Source organism: Hemitrygon akajei, chromosome 32 (assembly GCF_048418815.1).
Source record: "Hemitrygon akajei chromosome 32, sHemAka1.3, whole genome shotgun sequence".
NCBI classification, from domain to species: domain Eukaryota; kingdom Metazoa; phylum Chordata; class Chondrichthyes; order Myliobatiformes; family Dasyatidae; genus Hemitrygon; species Hemitrygon akajei.
In genome coordinates, this window is record NC_133155.1 from 8,066,253 (window position 1) to 8,085,546 (window position 19,294).

General features: G+C 39.4%; 1 protein-coding gene across 10 annotated transcripts in view; it reads right to left on the reverse strand.

Annotated features, from left to right (window-relative positions):
• LOC140719799 (homeobox-containing protein 1-like) overlaps positions 1-19,294 on the reverse strand; it is a 67,537-nt gene that overhangs the window by 18,488 nt on the left and 29,755 nt on the right. For 4 of the 10 annotated variants that reach the window (XM_073034682.1, XM_073034680.1, XM_073034681.1 and 1 more), the window contains exons 5-9: positions 18,608-18,718; positions 13,841-13,988; positions 11,695-11,777; positions 7,480-7,575; positions 6,287-6,381 (exon numbers count right to left, since the gene is read on the reverse strand). In XM_073034682.1, the coding sequence (XP_072890783.1) occupies positions 6,287-6,381; positions 7,480-7,575; positions 11,695-11,777; positions 13,841-13,988; positions 18,608-18,718 (533 nt within the window). Of the gene's footprint in view, positions 1-2,318; positions 3,151-6,266; positions 6,382-7,479; positions 7,576-11,694; positions 11,778-13,840; positions 13,989-18,607; positions 18,719-19,294 lie in introns of those variants that run through there. The other 6 variants (XM_073034687.1, XM_073034689.1, XM_073034688.1 and 3 more) reach the window with 5 other exon arrangements.

Here is a 19,294-nt window from a genome sequence, read left to right on the forward strand (position 1 = left end):
CCAGCAGATTACATAAAGGAGATCCTAAAGATGTGGATCAGGATTTTCTGAAGGCCTTTGATTTTTTTTGTTTTCTGACGGTATGTTTTTCTGAAATCGTAACCATATATAATATTTGTGCTACAGTGTGTGCTCTATGCTGTTGGTAATGTGTGTTGCTCCTTGGCCTGGAAGAACACTGTCTTGTTTGACTATATTCATACTATATTGAATCATAATTAAACTTGAACTTGAAAATGCCACATAAGAAGTTGTGAAACAAAATTAGACACATGGGATTGGGGTAACATACAGGTATGGATTGACAGTTCTCTAATCATCAGAAAACACAAAACATGGCTTCAATGAGTCACTTTTGTTTTGAGAAGCGGTGAGTAGTCGGCTGCAGGAGGGATCAGAGCTGGAGCACCATCCGCATCAATGATTTGTACATTCAAAGTTCAAAAGTTCTAAGTAAATTTATTACCAAAGTACATATATGTCACCATATACAACCCTGAGATTCATCTTCAACAAACCCAGAAAAGAACAATTACCATAATAAGATCAATGAAAGACCAGCCCGACTTGGGCATTCAACCAGTGTACAAAAGACAACAAACTCTGCAAATACAAAAAGGAAGAAATACAGACTCTGGGCTGGATATATGGAGATCAAGTCAATGTTACAAAGCTGAGCGTTGAAAGTTGTGAAATGGGAGGATGCCGAGAGGTTTCAGATGATAGGGCCAGGTTAAGTGAATGGGCAGTGATGTGAGAGATGGAATATGATGTGGAAAAATGTGAGTTCTCCCACACAGTTAAGTGAAATAGGAATACTATTTTGTTTACAATGATGGTGTTGCCTGGGGGAGTTACTGAAAATCAATGAGAGACACTGCAATTAAGAGAGCAAATGGTTTATTCCAAGATGTCTTACTCCTACCCTATAGTGTCCTTGAATATCCCATTCTCCCTCCCTAATGTGTGATATTCTTATGACAGAGAGTACAAAGATTTGTTCTTTGGCTGAGAGTGTGTGTTGTTGGGAATGGCAAATCCACCCTACAAGGCAAGATTAAGCAGATTGGACATGCACCACAGAGTGCATGACAAGTGCTCTTATTGAAACAAAGGTCAGTTGAAACTTGCCTGGGTAGATGCAAGGACAGTATTTTCATTAAATGTCTTTCTTCTTCTTTTGACTTTTAATGGAGGTTGGCAGCCCAGCTTAAAGATGCATTACCACCACCAGCTGGAATTATGGAAAAAACCCTTGCTACTTCTCTTTCAAATCAAAACTAAATTACCCCAAAAAGCACTGTAGGTTTTAAGTTAAAAAAAGATGATGCTGTGAATCAAAGACTCCTATAATTTAACAAAATTTTAAAATGAAAACCATCAACCCTCCCCCCCCCCAGGATTGTAATGAAGCCTGTATTTGATTTCTTTCAACCTTACACATTTCACATTGTAATAGTGTATGTTCAACTATTTCATAATGATGACAAAAGCTACACAACCCAGAGTTGTTTTCCAACAAGATACAAGGAATAATTAAGCATAGTTGCCCAATTTTAAGTTGTGTCAAAATAATTCCTTCCCTTTGTATGGATGTCTTTAGTGAGGATTGCAACCTCAAAATAAGGGGGTCAGCCTTTCACAATCCCATGGCCCTCACAACGCCCCACCCCTCTATCCACCAACAGGACAATGAATCTTTCTAATTCTCTCCACAACCATGCTGTGGGCTTTGTGATACAAGCAACTGTCATTAAAGCCATACTGATATGACAGTGGTGTCCACATGTTGATAAAAGTTTCAAGGATTCAGGAGCTGATGGTTTTGACTTATTTTCTAAGTGAAACTTAACACCAAGTTGCATTTAACAAATTAGTCAATGTCATTAAACAAAATATTTGACTAAATCATTAAAATAATTATTCATACCGTGTGGAAAAATTGATATCAAATTAATGATCTATGTTAGCTAAACTGTACAAAAGATCAGGATTGAGAACCCAAAGTGTGAAATGTGATACAAAAAAATGCAGAATATGACACACCAGTGTGATTAAAGAAATAAAAATATCGGTCAAAGCTGTTAATCACTCAATTAGCAACTCCCCACTTCTCAAAACTGCAAATATTAAATATAGATCTCAGCGAAGGAGTAATCAAGTAAGGTGTTCGTGATTCAACTACACAGACTGAATATAATTGATTTGTGACTGATTATCTGCTGAAGAAGCAGACTTCAGACTTGGACAAAATCAGTTTACGTGATTATTAACCAAAAGGAGATATTGACATAATTCAAATTTCTAAGTAAACTTTATTATCAAAGTACATTTATGTCACCATATACAACCCTGAGATTTGTTTTCTTGTGGGCATTCACAGTAAATACAAAGAATCAAACAGAAAATAAGAAAACCAAGCAAAATAATAATAATAAATAAATAAGCAATAAATATTGAGAACATGAGATGAAGAGACCTTGAAAGTGAGTCCATAGGTTGTGGAAACAGTTCAGTGTTGGGGAGAGTGAAGTTATACCCTCTGGTTCAAGAGCCTGATGGATGAGGGGTAAGAACTGTTCCTGAACCTGGTGGTGTGGGTCCTGAGGCTCCTATACTTCCTTCCTGATGGCAGCAGTGAGGAGAGAGCATGTCCTTGATGGTGGGGTCTCTGATGTTAGATGCTGCTTTTCTGCGAAATGTAGATGTGCCCAATGATCGGGAGGGGTTTATTCATGATCTTGGAGGCTGTTCCATTCAAGGGCATTGGTTTTTCACATCAGGCCATCATACAACTAGCCAACATACTCTCCACCACACCTGTCAAAGTTTTAGATGATGTGCCGAATCTTCACAAATTTCTAAGTAGAGGCAATGCCCTGCTTTCTTTGTAATGGCACTTGCATGCTGAGCAAAGAACAGATCCTCTGAGGTAACACTGAGGAATTTGAAGGTGCCGAACATCTCCGCCTCTGAGTCCCCAACGAGGACTGGCTCATGGACCTCCGGTTTCCCCCTCCTATAGTCAATTCCTCGATCTTGTGACAGTGAGTGAGAAGTTGTTGATGCGTCAGATTTTCAATCTCCCTGCTTAATGCTGATTCATCACCATCTTTGATTTGGCCAATGACAGTGGTGTCGTCAGTAAACCTAAATATGACAGTGGAGCTGTACTTGAATAGTGCTTTAGTATACAAACTTCCTAGCCCTGGTGTTGAGAGAGCAAGCACAAAAGAGTAAAATGTTCAAAAGAATCTCTGTCCAGAGTAGTAGGGATTATAGAAAAAGTGATTACATTCAATCTTTTATTCCAGTTTCTTTGAGAATTCTTTACAATTTGCAGTAGAGATTGCATATCATTAATGACGACTTGCATATTAAAATATATTTTTAAAATCATTCTTCAAGTTGATGACTAATGGTGGCATGAAAGCATTCTACAATCAACTGGGCCTGATAATGACTGGACATACCTGTGCCACAATGCACATTGCCCAGTGGTGGCAAATGTTGCAGCTATACAGGAAGTGATTAGTTAGGCCATGGCCTGCTGAGGTTTACAGGTTCTAATCTTATTCTGTAAATTACACCATATTTTGATCTATTAACATTGAACCAATCAATGGGTGAATCTTTCCATTCAGCATTTGCAGCAACGTCAGTGCACACCCATATTATTCCATGGGTGTTGTCGGCAACTCAGTTGCACTTTCCGCACACCGCTTGTGCCAGTGAAATCCTCACAGAGTCCAGAGGGACAGCAAAAAACATCCATAACTTCCCAACTCTCACGTTTAACCGTGTGCAATTACAGCAATCCCATCAGCTAATGGGAGGTTGTCCATGGTGTTTTAATTTAATTTGAATGCTTTAAATATGTTTTAATTTCTTAACCACTTTCCCATTGTGTTTTAGAGATTTTTCATGTTCAATAGAAGTCTCAGCTTTGACGACAGGTGAGGTTGAGGGCAAGATCTCACTGTTCCGTGATTGTCAAAGCCAGCTACACGTGCTAAGAGAGTCCCTATGCTTCACACCACCACATTGAAGTGCTAAGAGCTGACAACTGAGCTATGCTGGAAGAAATAGCATGGCCAGGTGAAATTCTGCTCCACTGTGTCAGGCCAGCTGCTTAACTAGATTGTTCCAAAACATCATCTGATGGAAGTAATTTAAAATATCATTTACCAGGGAAGTGGTGCAATGTATTTGAATTGTATTCCATAAGAGGTCAGGATCTAAATGGTCAGATTATATTTTCAAGGTCCTCCAAATTGAGTACTATTTTTGGTTTAAAAGTACCAGCCTACAGGACCAGATTGTGAAGAGTATCTGCAACCTCTTATTATTTCACAAGGACCATTATTGAACATACGCAAGCAAAAACAAACAGAAACAGCGAATTCCACTCTTCCAGGAATATCAACGAAGCTTTTGCAATTTTTGAATAATCCAATAACTTTCACCATGTTTTTACTTGTGTCCATCAAACTGTATTTCATAATCTCCACTGCCGGAGGAGCATACAGTACATCACAGTCAGTCATAGGAAAGTACCACTCAGAAACGGGCCCTTCAGCCCATCTAATGCATGCCAAACTGTTTAAACAGCCTACTCTCATTGGCCTACACCAGGACCACAGACCTTCATACCCCTACCATCCATGTACCTATCCAAACTTCTCTTAAATATTGAAATCGAGCTTGAATGCACCACTTGTGCTGGCAGCTCATTCCACACTCTCACGACCCTCTGAGTGAAGAAGTTTCCCCTCATGCTCCCCTTAAACTTTTCACCTTTCACCCTTAACCCATGACCTCTAGTTGTAGACCCACCCAACCTTCTGGAATGTTCAACAGTTATGCATGAACATCAACTTTTTTTAAACCATGAAAGGCGACACATTCCTCCAGACCTTGCTTCTATTTTTTTTATCATTATTCACTGTGTCAAGATCAAAAACGACAACCTTGTGCTTCTTTGGCCCAAATATCAGTTGCCATTTCCAATCCAACATGTTTTTGAAGATATTAACATATGACACCAACTACAAGAACTTCTTCACCACTTTCATTAAAAATACATTCTCTCAGATTTCTTATTTAATCCAACATCACCTCAAAACCAAAAGTCACTGGTCTACAGATACACTCAGCTCTGAGAATTGACATCATACCAGTGTGTGTCTGAAGGTTTTAAAATTGTACCTTGCTGTATCTTTGTTGGTTAAAATATACATTTCCACCTTACCCAAGTTATTTCAAAGGTTTGCAATAAAAAAATAAATTATTTTATTTTCTCCTCTAATTACCCTTCAAGTGCCATGAATGCCAGAAACTCCTTGAACTGAAGTGGTTACAAACATGAACTGGAAGAGGTGTCATCTACTCAGTCAGCAAGGCTGCACCACCGATGTGACTGCAAACCCGACTCCAGATCCCAATCTACATTTAGTCATCTTTTATCCCCAGCTTATCAGGAATCTATCTGAATCTCCACCTTAGAACTATTCAATACTCTCCTATCCACCACCCTTTGAGGAAGAGGGTTCCAAGACTCACTTTGGAGAGAAAAACATCTTTGCTTTAAGTGGTCAACCCCTTGCAATCTCATTTCTATATTCTTACACATGAAACATGTCTAAACCCCACAGGACTGTGTATGTTTGAAACAAGAGCCATTTCATTCTTCTAAACACCAGCACATACAAGCGATAAGACTTAAAGATATAGCAGCAGAATTAGGCCATTTGGCCCATCGAGTCTGCTATTTCATCATGGCTGATCCATTTTCCCTCAGCCCCAATCTCCTGCCCTCTCATCATATCCCTTCAAGCCCTGTCTAATCAAGAATCTATCAACCTCTGCCTTAAATATACCCAATGGCTTGACCTCTAAGTCTGCCTGTGACAACAATGCCCAACCTTTCCTTATAGGATAACTTGCCTATTCCAGTATTTAACTTAGTGCATCTTCTTTGATCTGCAATAACATACTTTGTGACTTTGCACATAGCTTAACAGTAACAGTTAACCATCTCTGAGAACAGTGAGAAGAGTCACAGAATTCTTGTGAACCAAGGAATGAATGATTTCATCTTAACCTTTAAATTAGATCTAATCAAACACTTTAGTCTGTCATTATACAAAAGGCAGATAAATGGCATAGAGTAAACATTGATAATAAATTAATTATAACATATATTTATTCAACATTCCTGGTTTCAAAAAAGGAAGATTTAAAGAAGTAACTTTTGTCGTTCTAACCTCTAATAGTCGTGACTCACTTGCTCACAGTAGTCGTTGACTTCAATGTCGTCACTATTGGAATGTCCACCAGGACTCTGCACGTCAATCCCGTGACTCTCCAGGATTGCTGCTTCTTTGGAAAGAAGATTGATCAGAAACGAAACTTAACTTTTGAAACAAAGACAACTATAAGTACCCTTTAAAAATAAAATCTAATTCTGAATCTGTTAAAGTAGCTTTTCTGATTTCATATAAGTGATAAATAGAGCCCTAGAAGTTCAGAGGCCAACAATTTGACCCTTTTGTCACCTTGGCTAAAAGAAAGTGCATCAGTGCAGACTGAACTTGGAACTTATGATTATCTACTTAAGATTATTTTTATCAACTGAGTTATTGCCTACCCAAGCTTTTGTCTACAACTTGTTTAATTTTTAAAGAAATAAAATATAACTTTCACCAAGAAGCTGTTGCTACCATGCAGCCATTTTTAACAATGGAGTCAGTTCTCACCAGAATGGCAAGTCTCACTTCACATCTCATTGGTGCAGTTTTGATTTCAGCACTGAATTGAATCTGTCTGATTTTGTAATGTCACAGCCTATATTTCACCTGAACATCAGTGGAGAACTGCCGAAACTACAGTGCTGTGCAAAAGGCTTAGGCACATGTAAAAAAAAAATCTGTAAAGTGAAGATGCTTTCAAAAGTAATGATATTAAAAGTTTCAAAATATCAAAAAAGTTACTATAAAGAGCAGAAAACAGTAAAAAAAAAATCAATATTTGGTATGTCCATTCTTTGCCTTTAAAACGGCATCAATTCTCTTAGGTTCATTGTTGTGCAGTTTTATAAGAAAATTGCCTGGTAGATTGTTCCAAATACCTTGGAGAACTTGCCACAGTTCTTCTGCAGACTTTTGGCTGTCTCGTTTGCTTCTGTCTCTCTAGGTAATCCCAGACAGCCTTGATGATATTAAGATCAGGGTTCTATAGATGCCAGACCCTCTGAAACCATATAGAAAAAAAAGACCTAGGGTGCCTATGACTTTTGTTCAGTGCTGTATACGAGATCAAAAACTGAATACCTACTCAGACATTCAAATCCACAAATGTAGGTGTGAAACAAGCATCCTATCACAGTAGTTTTCAAATAATACTCTGGTTGAGGTTTCAACCATTACAAGAACTATTTATAATCATTTTGTCTTTAAGACTGTTTGCTAATTGCATTACCTATGTTTGCTCTTCTCTTCATCTCCTTCCGACGATTGGCAAACCAGTTATACACTTTCAGAGGAGTAACTCGTTCAAATTCTGAAAGTTTTTTACCTGAGTAAAGAATACAGAGAAAGACAGCTATTAAAACAAAAATCACAGAATAAATGTACAAATTTAGTACTGCAATTATCCATTGTCATCAGCTCTCTATTTTGTTTCTGATGAATCGAACTTGAAGGTGAGAATAGACTCAATGATTATTCTAAGGCTCCTCATCCATTAAGTATATAAAGGAACCCACACTGAAACCACGAATCATCTAAAATTTATCCTAGCTTAATGCTGGTGTGCACCAAACAGTCCTTCCAGGTGAAGCAACATTTCACTTGTGAATCTACGGAGGTCGTCTATTGTGTCGGGTACTCCCAATGCAACCTCTTCTACATTGGTGAGGCTTGTCATAAATTGGGGAACCACTTCGTTGAGCACCTCCACTCCAACTGCCACAAGCAGGACATCCTGGTGGCGAAACATTTTAATTCTGATGCCCATTTCAGTCCATAAGGTGGAGGAGCATTACCTTGTGTTCCATCTGGGTAGCCTCCAACCTGATGGCATGAATATTGATTTCTCCTGGCAAACAAATTTCCCCACCCCTCTGTTCTATTCCCCACTCTGACCTTTTATTTTTTCTCACCTGCCTATCACTTCCCCCGGGGTCCCCTCCTCCTTCCCTTTCCCACTCTCCTCTCCTATCAGATTCCTTCTTCTCCAGCCCCTGACCTTTCCCACACACCTGGCTTCACCTATCAACTTCCAGCTAGCTTCCTTCCTCCCCCCCCCCCCCGACCTTTTTATTCTGTCGTCTTCCTCCTTTCCTTTCCAGTCCTGAAGAAAGCTCTCGGCCTGAAACTATCTATTCATTTCCATACATGCTGTTTGACCTGCTGAGCTCCTCCAGCATTGTGTGTGTGTTGCTCCTCATCCGTTAAGTGTGTAAAGGAACCCACTCTGAAACCACGAACCATCTAAAAATTTCTCCTAGCTCCTGTTTGTGTCCTGAATATCCCTGTTTGCTGCACCAGCAAAAGCTCGACTAAAACTAGAACACTGACAGATATGTATCTTTTTGTTTAATCCAAAGTATGTTTGCACATCAGAGCTCAAAGGAACTTTGTCATGAATATTTTAGGAAACTTAAGTGCACATTAGCAAGTAGATCGAATTTATCTTTCATCTTGTTACTTTATTCTGTTTATGATTACTGTACATAAAATCTTCATTCTTCTATAAACTATAATTTAACATAAGGCAGTCCCCAGGCTACACTAGGGTTCTGTTGCTAAGGAGAATCCATAAGCTAACTGTCCATTTTCTATTCTAACCCATATTGTATTGCTCTTTTAGTTTATTGAATAATCAGCCTTAGACTTACCATAATTAAACTAATGGAATACAAACTGTATCTAATCATTAATGAATACAACAAAATATTTTATTTCTATTAGACTAAAAAAGACTTTTCAAAATATATTGGAGAATTTGCATTAATTTAGATTAACTATCAAATCAATCATAAAGGGGCTTCTCCTTTATATCATATTACTGAACTGAAGATAGCAGTGTTATTGAAATCCTCAGCCAATCTTTCCAGTTCTTAGCACCCAAGATAGCAGTTGTTTGCCCACATTAAATCCATAATCCTTTGTGATAATGTACATTTTTGGAGTATTATTTAAAAAAACATTCAGTAGTTACAGAAATTTAAATGCAGCTTTTGTGCTGGGAGTTCACAGCATCATGGTAGAGTAGTGGCTTGCACAATGCTTTACAGTAGCAGTGATCGGGATCATTTCCTGTCGCTGCCCATAAGGAGCTTGTACGTTCTCCCCGTGACTGCGTGGGTTTCCTCCACGTGCTCCTGTTTCCCCCCCACAGTCCAAAGATGTTCCAGTTGGTAGGTTAATTGGTCATTATAAACTATCCTATGATTAGGCTACGATGGTACAGCTTGAAAGACTAGAAGGACCTATTCTGTGCTGTTATCTCAATAATTCTTTAAAAATCATGTCAAAGTTTTATATAACTATAATTTATAGATACATAAGGTACATAAAGTATATCTATTTCAGTTACATACAGTGTAAAAGAGAGACAAGAGTGGATATCGGACTGCAGGGAATCGATGCTGAAGGAACAATAGGGGACAATGAATTGCAGACGACTGAAAAAGCATTTTGCATCAGTCTTCACTGTGGAAGACACTAGCAATATGGTGGAAGCTCCAGGTGTCAGGGGGCATGAAATGTGTGAAGTTACCATTAATAGAGAGAAGGTTCTTGGGAAACTGAAAGGTCTGAACGTAGATAAGCCACCTGGACCAGACGATGTACACCAAAGAGTTCTGAAAGTGGTGGCTGAAGAGATCATTAGTAATGATCTTTCAAAAATCACTAGATTCTGGAATGGTTCCAGAAGACTAGAAAATTGCAAATGTCACTCCACTCTTCAAGAAGGGAGAGAGGAAGAAGAAAGGAAACTATGGACAGTTAGTCTGACTTCAGTGATTGGGAAGATGTTGAAGTCGATTGTTAAGGATGTGGTTTCGGGATACTTGGAGGCAGATCATAAAATAGGACACAGTTAGCATAGTTTCCTCAAGGGAAACTCTTGCCCGACAAATCTGTTGGAATTCTTTTAAGTAGTAACAAGCAGGATAGACAAAGGAGAATTTGTTGATGTTGTGTACTTGGATTTTCAGAAGGCCTTTGACAAGGTGCCACACGAGGCTGCTTAACAAGCTACGAGCCCATGGTATTACAGGAAAAATTCTAGCATGGATAAAGCAGTGGCTGATTGGCAGGAGGCAAAGAGTGGGAATAAAGGGAGCCTTTTCTGGTCGGGTGCTGGTGACAAGTGGTGTTCCACAGGAGTCTGTTGGGACAGATCCTTTTTACGTTATATGTCAAAGATTTGGATGATGGAATTGATGGCTTTGTTGCAAAGTTTGTAGACAATATGAAGATAGGTGGAGGGGCAGGTAGTTTTGAGTAGAGAGGGTACAAAAGGACTTGGACATCTGATTAAGAGAATGGGCAAAGAAATGGCAGGTGGAATACAGTGTCAGGAAGTGTATGGTCATGCACTTTGGTGAAATAAATGAAAGGGTTTACTATTTCCTAAATAGAGAGAAAATACAAAAAACTGAGGTGTAAAGGGACTTGGGAGTCCTTATGCATGATTCCTTAAAGATTAATCTGCAAGTTGAGTCAGTGGTGAGGAAGGCAAATGCAATGGTAGCACTCATTTCAAGAGGACTAGAATATAAAAGCAATGATATAATGTTCAGATTTTATAAAGCACTGGTGAGGCCTCACTTGGAGTGAGCAGTTTTAGGCCCCTTATCTTATAAAGGTTGTGCTGAAACTGAAGAGAGTTCAAAGGAGGATTATGAAAATGATTCCAGGATTTAATAGCTTGTCATATGAAAAGCATCTGCTGGCTCTGGGCCTGTATTCATTAAAATTTAAAAGAATGAGGGATGACCTCAATGAAACCTATCAAATGGTGAAAGGTCTTGATAGAGTGGATGAGATGATGGTGGGAGAGTCAAAGATCAGAGGACATACCTCAGAATAACGGGGCAACCTTTTAGAACAGAGATGCAGAGGAATTGCTTTAGCCAGAGAGTGGTGAATCTGTGGAATTCTTTGCCACAGGTGGCTGTGGAGGCCAGGACCTTATGTATAGTTAAGGCAGAGGTTGATAGATTCTTGACTGATCAGAGCATGAAGGGTAAAGGGAGAAGGCAGGTGATTGGGACTGAGAGGGAAATTGGATCAGCCGTGATAAAATGGTGGAGCAATGGGCCAAATAGCCTACTTTTGCTCCTATATATTATAGCATTACATAATATCTTCCAGAAATGTTAATACATCACTGTTATAACATTTTCCCCATATACTGATTATATAAATCTTTCCACAAACAATAATTCATTTGGAAATGTACAACATATGAACTTTAAATATTATATAGGTAATTTCCAAAGTGTTCAACATAAGTACCATATCACTAATCAAATTTTCATAAGTAAGGCTTACTGCTGTGTATTTTAATGATATTTGCAACACCTCGTAAATTAAACTAGGCACTTCATGAATTTTTCTCACCGATTTCTTGCTTTTTCAAAATAACAGCAAATGATGAATGGCTGCAGATGCTGCTTACCTGGTTTCTGTATGACTGTATTGCAAGCGTTTGCAATTTCCTCACGCTTTGCCTCATCAGGATACTGATTTTCACCAAAATAACTGTAAAGCATTGAAATGAAAAAGTACAATGATGCACTTCTTGAAGCAGGAGTATTTTAATTATGATGTATGGACCACTGTAATTAAATCAGAGGAATATTGAAATGCTTTGTGACTCTTATGCAAAATTGGTTATGCAGTATCTGTAAACATGTCCCTGCTGGATAAAGCTCAAACTAGGTTCAGTGAGTCTCCAACTGCGAAGTAAATTGAGTTCTCAAGTGTTTTTTTCCCCTCTGGTAAGTAAGAATTCTGAGGCACTAATTCTGCACTGTCAGAGGCAGCCATGACACTTTGACCAAAAGCACATGATCGACACACAACTAGTCAACAATCTGGTATGCACAGCGTGACTAGAAATCATCGCATAAAGTAAGTTCACAGTTGACTGAGCTCTGTCGTGTCACCAGCTCAGAGTCAGTCCGGTCATTCTGCCCAGCCATCATCCAGGAAGCAGTACTTCATGCTTTTCTGTAAATAATGCAGTGTTCTGATGAAAGGCATCAAACCTGAAAGCACTGGCTCCATTTCTCTCAACAGATGCTTTCTGGCACGCCGAGTGATTCCAGTAATTTCTGTTTTTGTTTCAGATTTCCAATATCTGTGTTTTTTTTTAATTCTCATCTTGTATAAATAAGCTTTAGTGTTTCACAAGCAGCACTCTGATCATTTATGTTTAAATACAAATAAAAAAATCTAACTCGTCTACAAAGCAAAACACCAGTATTATTAACATGTCATTATCATTGTCTACACTTTGGAACAACGGCAGCTGACAGCACATTTAATTGATGTCTATAAAATTAAGAAGCAGTGATCAAGAAGGCCCTAATTTTCTTATCCAGAATAGTAATTTCTAGAGGACAAAGTCAAGATTTTATCTTGAAAGATTGCAAAGAATTTATGGAAATTATTTTTCACCCAGGATGGTGGGTACTTGAAAGGATAGAAAAGGAGGAAATCAGTACCACACTTTGACAAATAGATTTGAGTTGTCTTACTTTGACACAATTTACAAAACCACAGATCAGAAGTCAGTAAGTGGAAATACCCAAAATAGAGCCAAGAATGTGACTGCCGGACAGGAGTTGTCCACTGACGCAGTCCAAGATCTGTGCTCCTCTCTGTTGAAGAGGGGAGTATCTTCTTACTTTGTGTCGACAGTATTGTGTGAAATTCGACTGTTTTCCCTTGGAACATCCTAATGAACTGCTGTAAACTCTCTGCACTGCTATTCCTCGGTACATAGAGCTTAGAAAAATAGAAGGCTATAGGTAAGCCTAGTAAGTTCTGAGGTAGGGACATGTTCAGCACAACTTTGTGGGCCGAAGGGCCTGTATTGTGCTGTAGGTTTTCTATGCTGCTATGTTTCTAAACAAGAGAAAATCTACGGATGCTGGAAATCCAAAGCAACACACACAAAATGCTGGAGGAACTCAGCAGGTCAGGCAGCATTTATGGAAAAGAGTAAACAGTCAACTTTTCGGGGATCTTTTCCATAGAAGCTGCCTGACCTGCTGAGTTCCCCCAGCATAGAACATTATAGCAGTACAGGCCCTTTGGGTCACAATGTTGCACCAACCCTTTAACCCACTCCAAGATCAGTCTAACCCTTCCCTCCCACATAACCCTCCATTTATCTTTCATCCAGGTCCCTATCCGTCTCTTAAATGTCTCTAAAATCTATTTTTCAGGTGGCATAGACATGACTGGTATGAATTGCCTCATTTTAAGCTACAAGTTTCCAAGATTTCATGCTATTGAGACACAAGGAGCATTAAGCTATTGCATTGGTAATTAGCAATCACATTAATGTGACAAGTTGTAATTTCTCCTTATATTTTTAAACCGCTTAGCTCTGCTCTCTCGTTGCACAATATCATAAATGGAGCAAACCCATTAATATCATTCATCTTTTGCTCTTCTTATGAAAATCTGTAAACACAACCAACCTTTATCACCTTACACACATGACTTGCTGGCCAGCAGCTGGAAACTTATTACTCTTCATCCAACTATAGGAAAACAAATCCAAAATAACTGCTGCCCTTCCTCCTACCAACCTTTCCATGACAGACAGGCACTCTTTGCGCCAGGTAAATCTACTTCCTCTTCTGAGACGAAAGTTTCCAGTCACTGGACTGACGTTTGATCGCCACTCAGGATCTTCTGTTGTTGTGGTTGAAACTGGCCTCATACTTAAAGTAGCACCTTAGTGGAGAAAAAGAAACAGCATTGACTGAGGGTTATATTTATGTTGATTTTACTAAATTATTTCAAACATTGTCCTAATGACGGAAAATAGTTGAGTTCCATATAATAGGGAAAAATTGACAAAGCACGAAAAGGAGGGGTTCCCAGCCCTTTTTTTTTTAAATGCCTGGCCAATACTATTAAGCAAAGGGCCCGTGGAAAACCTGCCACAGAGGAAGATGTAAAGCATTAACTATCTGCTCTCTATACCCACGACTGTGTGGCTAGGCACATCTCAAACGCCATCTATAAATTTGCCGACGTCACATTTATTGTTGGCAGAATTTCAGATGTTGACGAGGAGGTGGACAGGAACGAGATACATCTGGTTGACTGGTGTCGCAGCCACAACCTTGCACTCAATGTCAGTAGGATCAAGGAATTAATTGTGGTCTTCAGGAAGGAGAAGTTGAGGGAGCACACATGCCCTAATTGACGGAGTAGAAGTAGAAAGGGTGAACAGTTTCAAGTTACTGGGCATCAACATCTCTGATAATCTATCCTGAGCCCAATATATTGATGCAGTTACAAAGAAGACATGACAGCAGCGATATTCCATTAGGAGTTTGAGGAGATTAGGTGTGTTAACAAACACACTCGCTAGTTTCTACAGATGTACCATGGGGAGCATTTTAACTGGTTGCATCACTGTTTGGTATGGAGGGGCCACTGCACAGATTCAGAAAAGCTGCAGGAAGTTGTAAACTCAGTCAGCTCCATCATGGGCACTACCCAGCATCCAGGACACCTTCAAAAGTTGATACCCCCATCACCCTTTTCTCATTGTTACTATTAAGGAGGAGGTACAGGAGCCTGACAACACACACTTAATGTTTCAGGAACAGCTGTCCCATCAGATTTATGAATGGACAATGAGCTCATGAACACTAATTCAGTATTTTCCCCCCTCTTTTTTTGCATTTTTATATAATTTATTTATATATATATATATATATATATATATACTTTTTACTGTAATTTATAGTTTTTATTATGTATTGTAATGTGCTGCTGCTGCATACAACAAATTTCACAACATACTCCAGTGATATTAAACCTGATTTTAGTGCTGATTCAGATTCTAACAAACTATGGTTATAGAGAAACAAGTCATTGATGAAATGTTTGCCTCTGACAGTTTTCTTTTATTTATTAAAATACTGTCTTACACTGTGAAGCACGATATGACTATGTTTACATCTATTTGTATTGTAATGGAAGGCAACACGATCTATAGCTGGATATGGCTGTTCTAGGTTTCGCTCGGTTACTGTATTCTAATAGTCTAAAGCATAGGTGTCAAACTCAAGGCCCGCGGGCCATATCCGGCTCGCGAGATAATTTTAGATGGATCTATTATTTTAATTATTAATGGCCCGGCAATATGAAGCCTATGATTGTAAGTTAATACCAATCATAAAAATAATGCTTGCTCAGCAGTCTTCTTCATAAGAAACGGAATTTGTGAAGTGAAACACTTTGTAGTTATAGCAGAGACTGAGACACATGAGAGCAGGCTGAAAAAATGGAGCCAATGAAAGCTGCCTTCGCACGCGCCCGACTGATCCGGCCCGCATGAAGCTGCATTTTGCTCAATCTGGCCCGCATGAAGCTGCATTTTGCTCAATCCGGCCCGTGACCTAAAATGAGTTTGACACCCCGGTCTAAAGGGAACCTGACCACCAGGGGGCCTGGAATCTAGTGCTACACACACAGTAAATGGGTTACTTCTGCACATCTGCAGTCAAAATAAAGTAGCTTAAAGGACGTGGAGTCAGAAATAACTCCAATTCTCCAATCCCTCCCTGTCAGAATTTAGTAAGTAGTTGCATTATTCTCATGATCCTTAACAATTTAATGCAAGTATTTTCCTCTAACATAGAGCACAGAATTATTAAAGCGAGGAAAGAAGTCAAGTCTATAATAGAAAAGATGAATATCAATATCATCCCCAGGCTGTCTAGTATTAATGAGAAAGTTAATACCCAGCTTCTAGCTATATCCAGCTACTTTGCCGGTGGTCCAACAGCTCCATCAGCATTGTCCCAATTCCAGCCCAAGAGATCCATTAGAATTGTCCCAAAGTCTGGTCAGGATTTCTGCCATAATCCTCAATGACAGCCTTGAGCAGGGCTTCCCATGCCATACCATTAAGCAAGGGTTCCTTTGACCTCAGGTTGGGAACCCCTGGCCTAGAAGTTCTCATAGCATTACCCCGATGTTGGCTCTGTTACAGAAGCACACCAGCCGCTGAGAAGATTAGAGGGGAGATGAATAGTATTTTCACTCAGAGGCAGGAGGAATCTGAAAATCAGTGGCAAAACAGGCAGTAGATGCAGAAAGCCTCATCCAACCAGTGTGGCGTACAGCTGAAAAGTTGTGACTCTCAAGGCCACTTAATGCCCTGGTGCTGGAAAAGAGGACTGCTCTTTCAACTGGTACAGACACAGTGGGTCAAACGCTCTCCTTCTGTATGGTAATCTTCTAAACTTAGTTCCCAAATGAGCACAAGTTCATTTATTCTTCCAGTCTATTAATTAGTTACAATAGGAAAAGAAGAAACAGAAGCATTTTTTCCTTCAACAAATTTGTGGCTGATCTACATCACTGCCACTTCCCTGCATTATTCCCAGTTTGCTCACTTCCCTTTATGTTCAGAAACTCGCTTGGAATAAACTCAATTATTGAGTCTCCAAAGCTCTCCAGGATAAGGAATTCCAAGATTTACCATCCTCTGTCCCAAGTTCCAGTTTCCCACCCTCTCACCCAATGAAGTTTCCTCAATGTATACAAGCCTGATTGCCGCAATTTATCCTCGGATACCAAACCTGCTCCCTGGAACCAGTCTAAGGAATCTTCACTGCACTCCCTCCATTGAAAGTCCTTATATTTATATAAGCTGACAAAGACACACACAGATTTCCAGCTATTGCCACACCCATCCTACATAACTGCACAAATTTCTTTAGTACTGTACACAAATCATATAACCACATAACAATTACAGCACAGAAACAGGCTATCTCGGCCCTTCTAGTCCGTGCCGAACGCTTACTCTCACCTAGTCCCACCTACCTGCACTCAGCCCATAACCCTCCATTCCTTTCCTGTCTATATAACCTATCCAATAGTTTTTTAAATGACAAAATCAAACCTGCCTCTACCATTTCTACTGGAAGCTCATTCCACACAGCTACCCACTCTCTGAGTAAAGAAGTTCCCCCTTGTGTTACCCCTAAACTTTTGCCCCTTAACTCTCAACTCATGTCCTCTTGTTTGAAACTCCCCTACTCTCAATGGAAAAAGCCTATCCATGTCAACTCTATCTATTCCCCTCATAATTTCAAATACCTCTATCAAGTCCCCTCTCAACCTTCTACACTCCAAAGAATAAAGACCTAACTTGTTCAACCTTTCTCTGTAACTTAAGGTGCTGAAACCCAGGTAACATTCTAGTAAATCTCCTCTGTACACTCTCTATTTTGTTGACATCTTTCCTATAATTCGGTGACCAGAACTGTACACAATACTCCAGATTTGGCCTCACCAATGTCTTGTACAATTTTAGCATTACATCCCAACTCCTATACTCAATGCTCTGATTTATAAAGGCCAGCATACCAAAAGCTTTCTTCACCACCCTATCCACATGAGATTCCACCTTCAGGGAACTATGCACCATTATTCCTAGATCACTCTGTTCTACTGCTTTCCTCAATGCCCTACCATTTACCATGTATGTCCTATTTGGATTATTCCTACCAAAATGTAGCACCTCACACTTATCAGCATCCTCTGATTGCTTCAATGAATTGTATACAAGCAAATCTAGATCTCCATCTAAAGTACAGAAGCCTCAGGACCCTCACCACCAGGTTCAGAAACAGTTATTACCCCTCAACCACTAGGCTCCTGGACCAAGGGAGATAACTTCACTCAACTTCACTTGCCCCATCATTGAAGTTCCCACAACCTCTGGACTTTTAAGGACTCTTCACCTCATATTCTCAATATTTATTGCTTATTATTATTATTATTCTTTTTTTGTATTTGCAGTTTGTTGCCTTTTGAACATTGGTTGTTTGTCCATCACATTGGGTGCTGCCTTTCACTGATTCTATTATGTTTCTTGGATTTACTGAGCTTGCCCGCAAGAAAATGCATCTGACGGTTGCAAATGGTGACATACACGTACTTTGATAATAAATTTACTTAGAACTTTGGTTTAATTAGTTTATATATTTTAGCTTACCCCTTTCCTGGACTGACAGTTTACTTTGAACTTTAAGCATCAACTTTGCCCAGTTTCTTGCTGTCCAAAAAAAATCTTACTTTTATTCTATGTTTTACTCCTCCTGCATATTCTTTCATATTTGCCCAGCATATATGCATCCTTTGAAGCTTCTTTATATCCTCATCCCTACTCTAAAATCCCACCTGACATTGTATCATCTCACATCTTGTATTCAAAGCCCAAAAGGAAAAAAAAAATTGGGAAAATCTGACTGATTTTCTTTTACATTACTTAACCATTAAAGCAACAAATTCAAAGAATCCTCAGTCTGAATATAACCCACCTGGACTATTTTTTTCTAGAAGATACCACCGATAAAATGCTCTCTTCTTGGGCTCACTCATATCAAGACCCTGCTGTAATAGCCACTGAGATATATAACTTTGGCTAATACCTGCAAAAAAAAAAAACACAATTATTAGAGATTTAGAAATAAATGCTTTTTTTTATTCTGGAGGAAATCAACTGGTTAGGTTGCACCTATGTGACCTGATGTAGGGTCTTGGGCCAAAGGTTCGACTGCTTATTTCTCTCCATAGATGCTACCAGACCTGCTAAGTTCCTCCAGCATTTTTTGTCTGTTGCTCTGGATTTCCAACATCAGCAGAATCTCTTGTGTTTATATTTCTGTGTCTTTACGTACAAGAGCAAAAGCAAAGTCTTACTTCCTCTTGTCCTTACTTACCACCCCACCATCCAACACGTCACTCTCTACAACTTCCGCCATCTCCAAAGGGATCCTACCACCAAACATATCTCTACTTCCACCCACCCAATCGCTTTCCACAGGGATCACTTCCTATGTGATTCCCTTGTCCATTCACCTTCTCCCCAACCTCTTTTCAGGGCCCCAAGCAGTCTTTCCAGGCAAGGCAACACTTCACCTGAGAATCTGCAGGGGTTGTCTATCGTGTCCGATGCTCCTGATGCAGTCTCCTTTACATTAGTGAGATCCATCGTAAACTGGGGT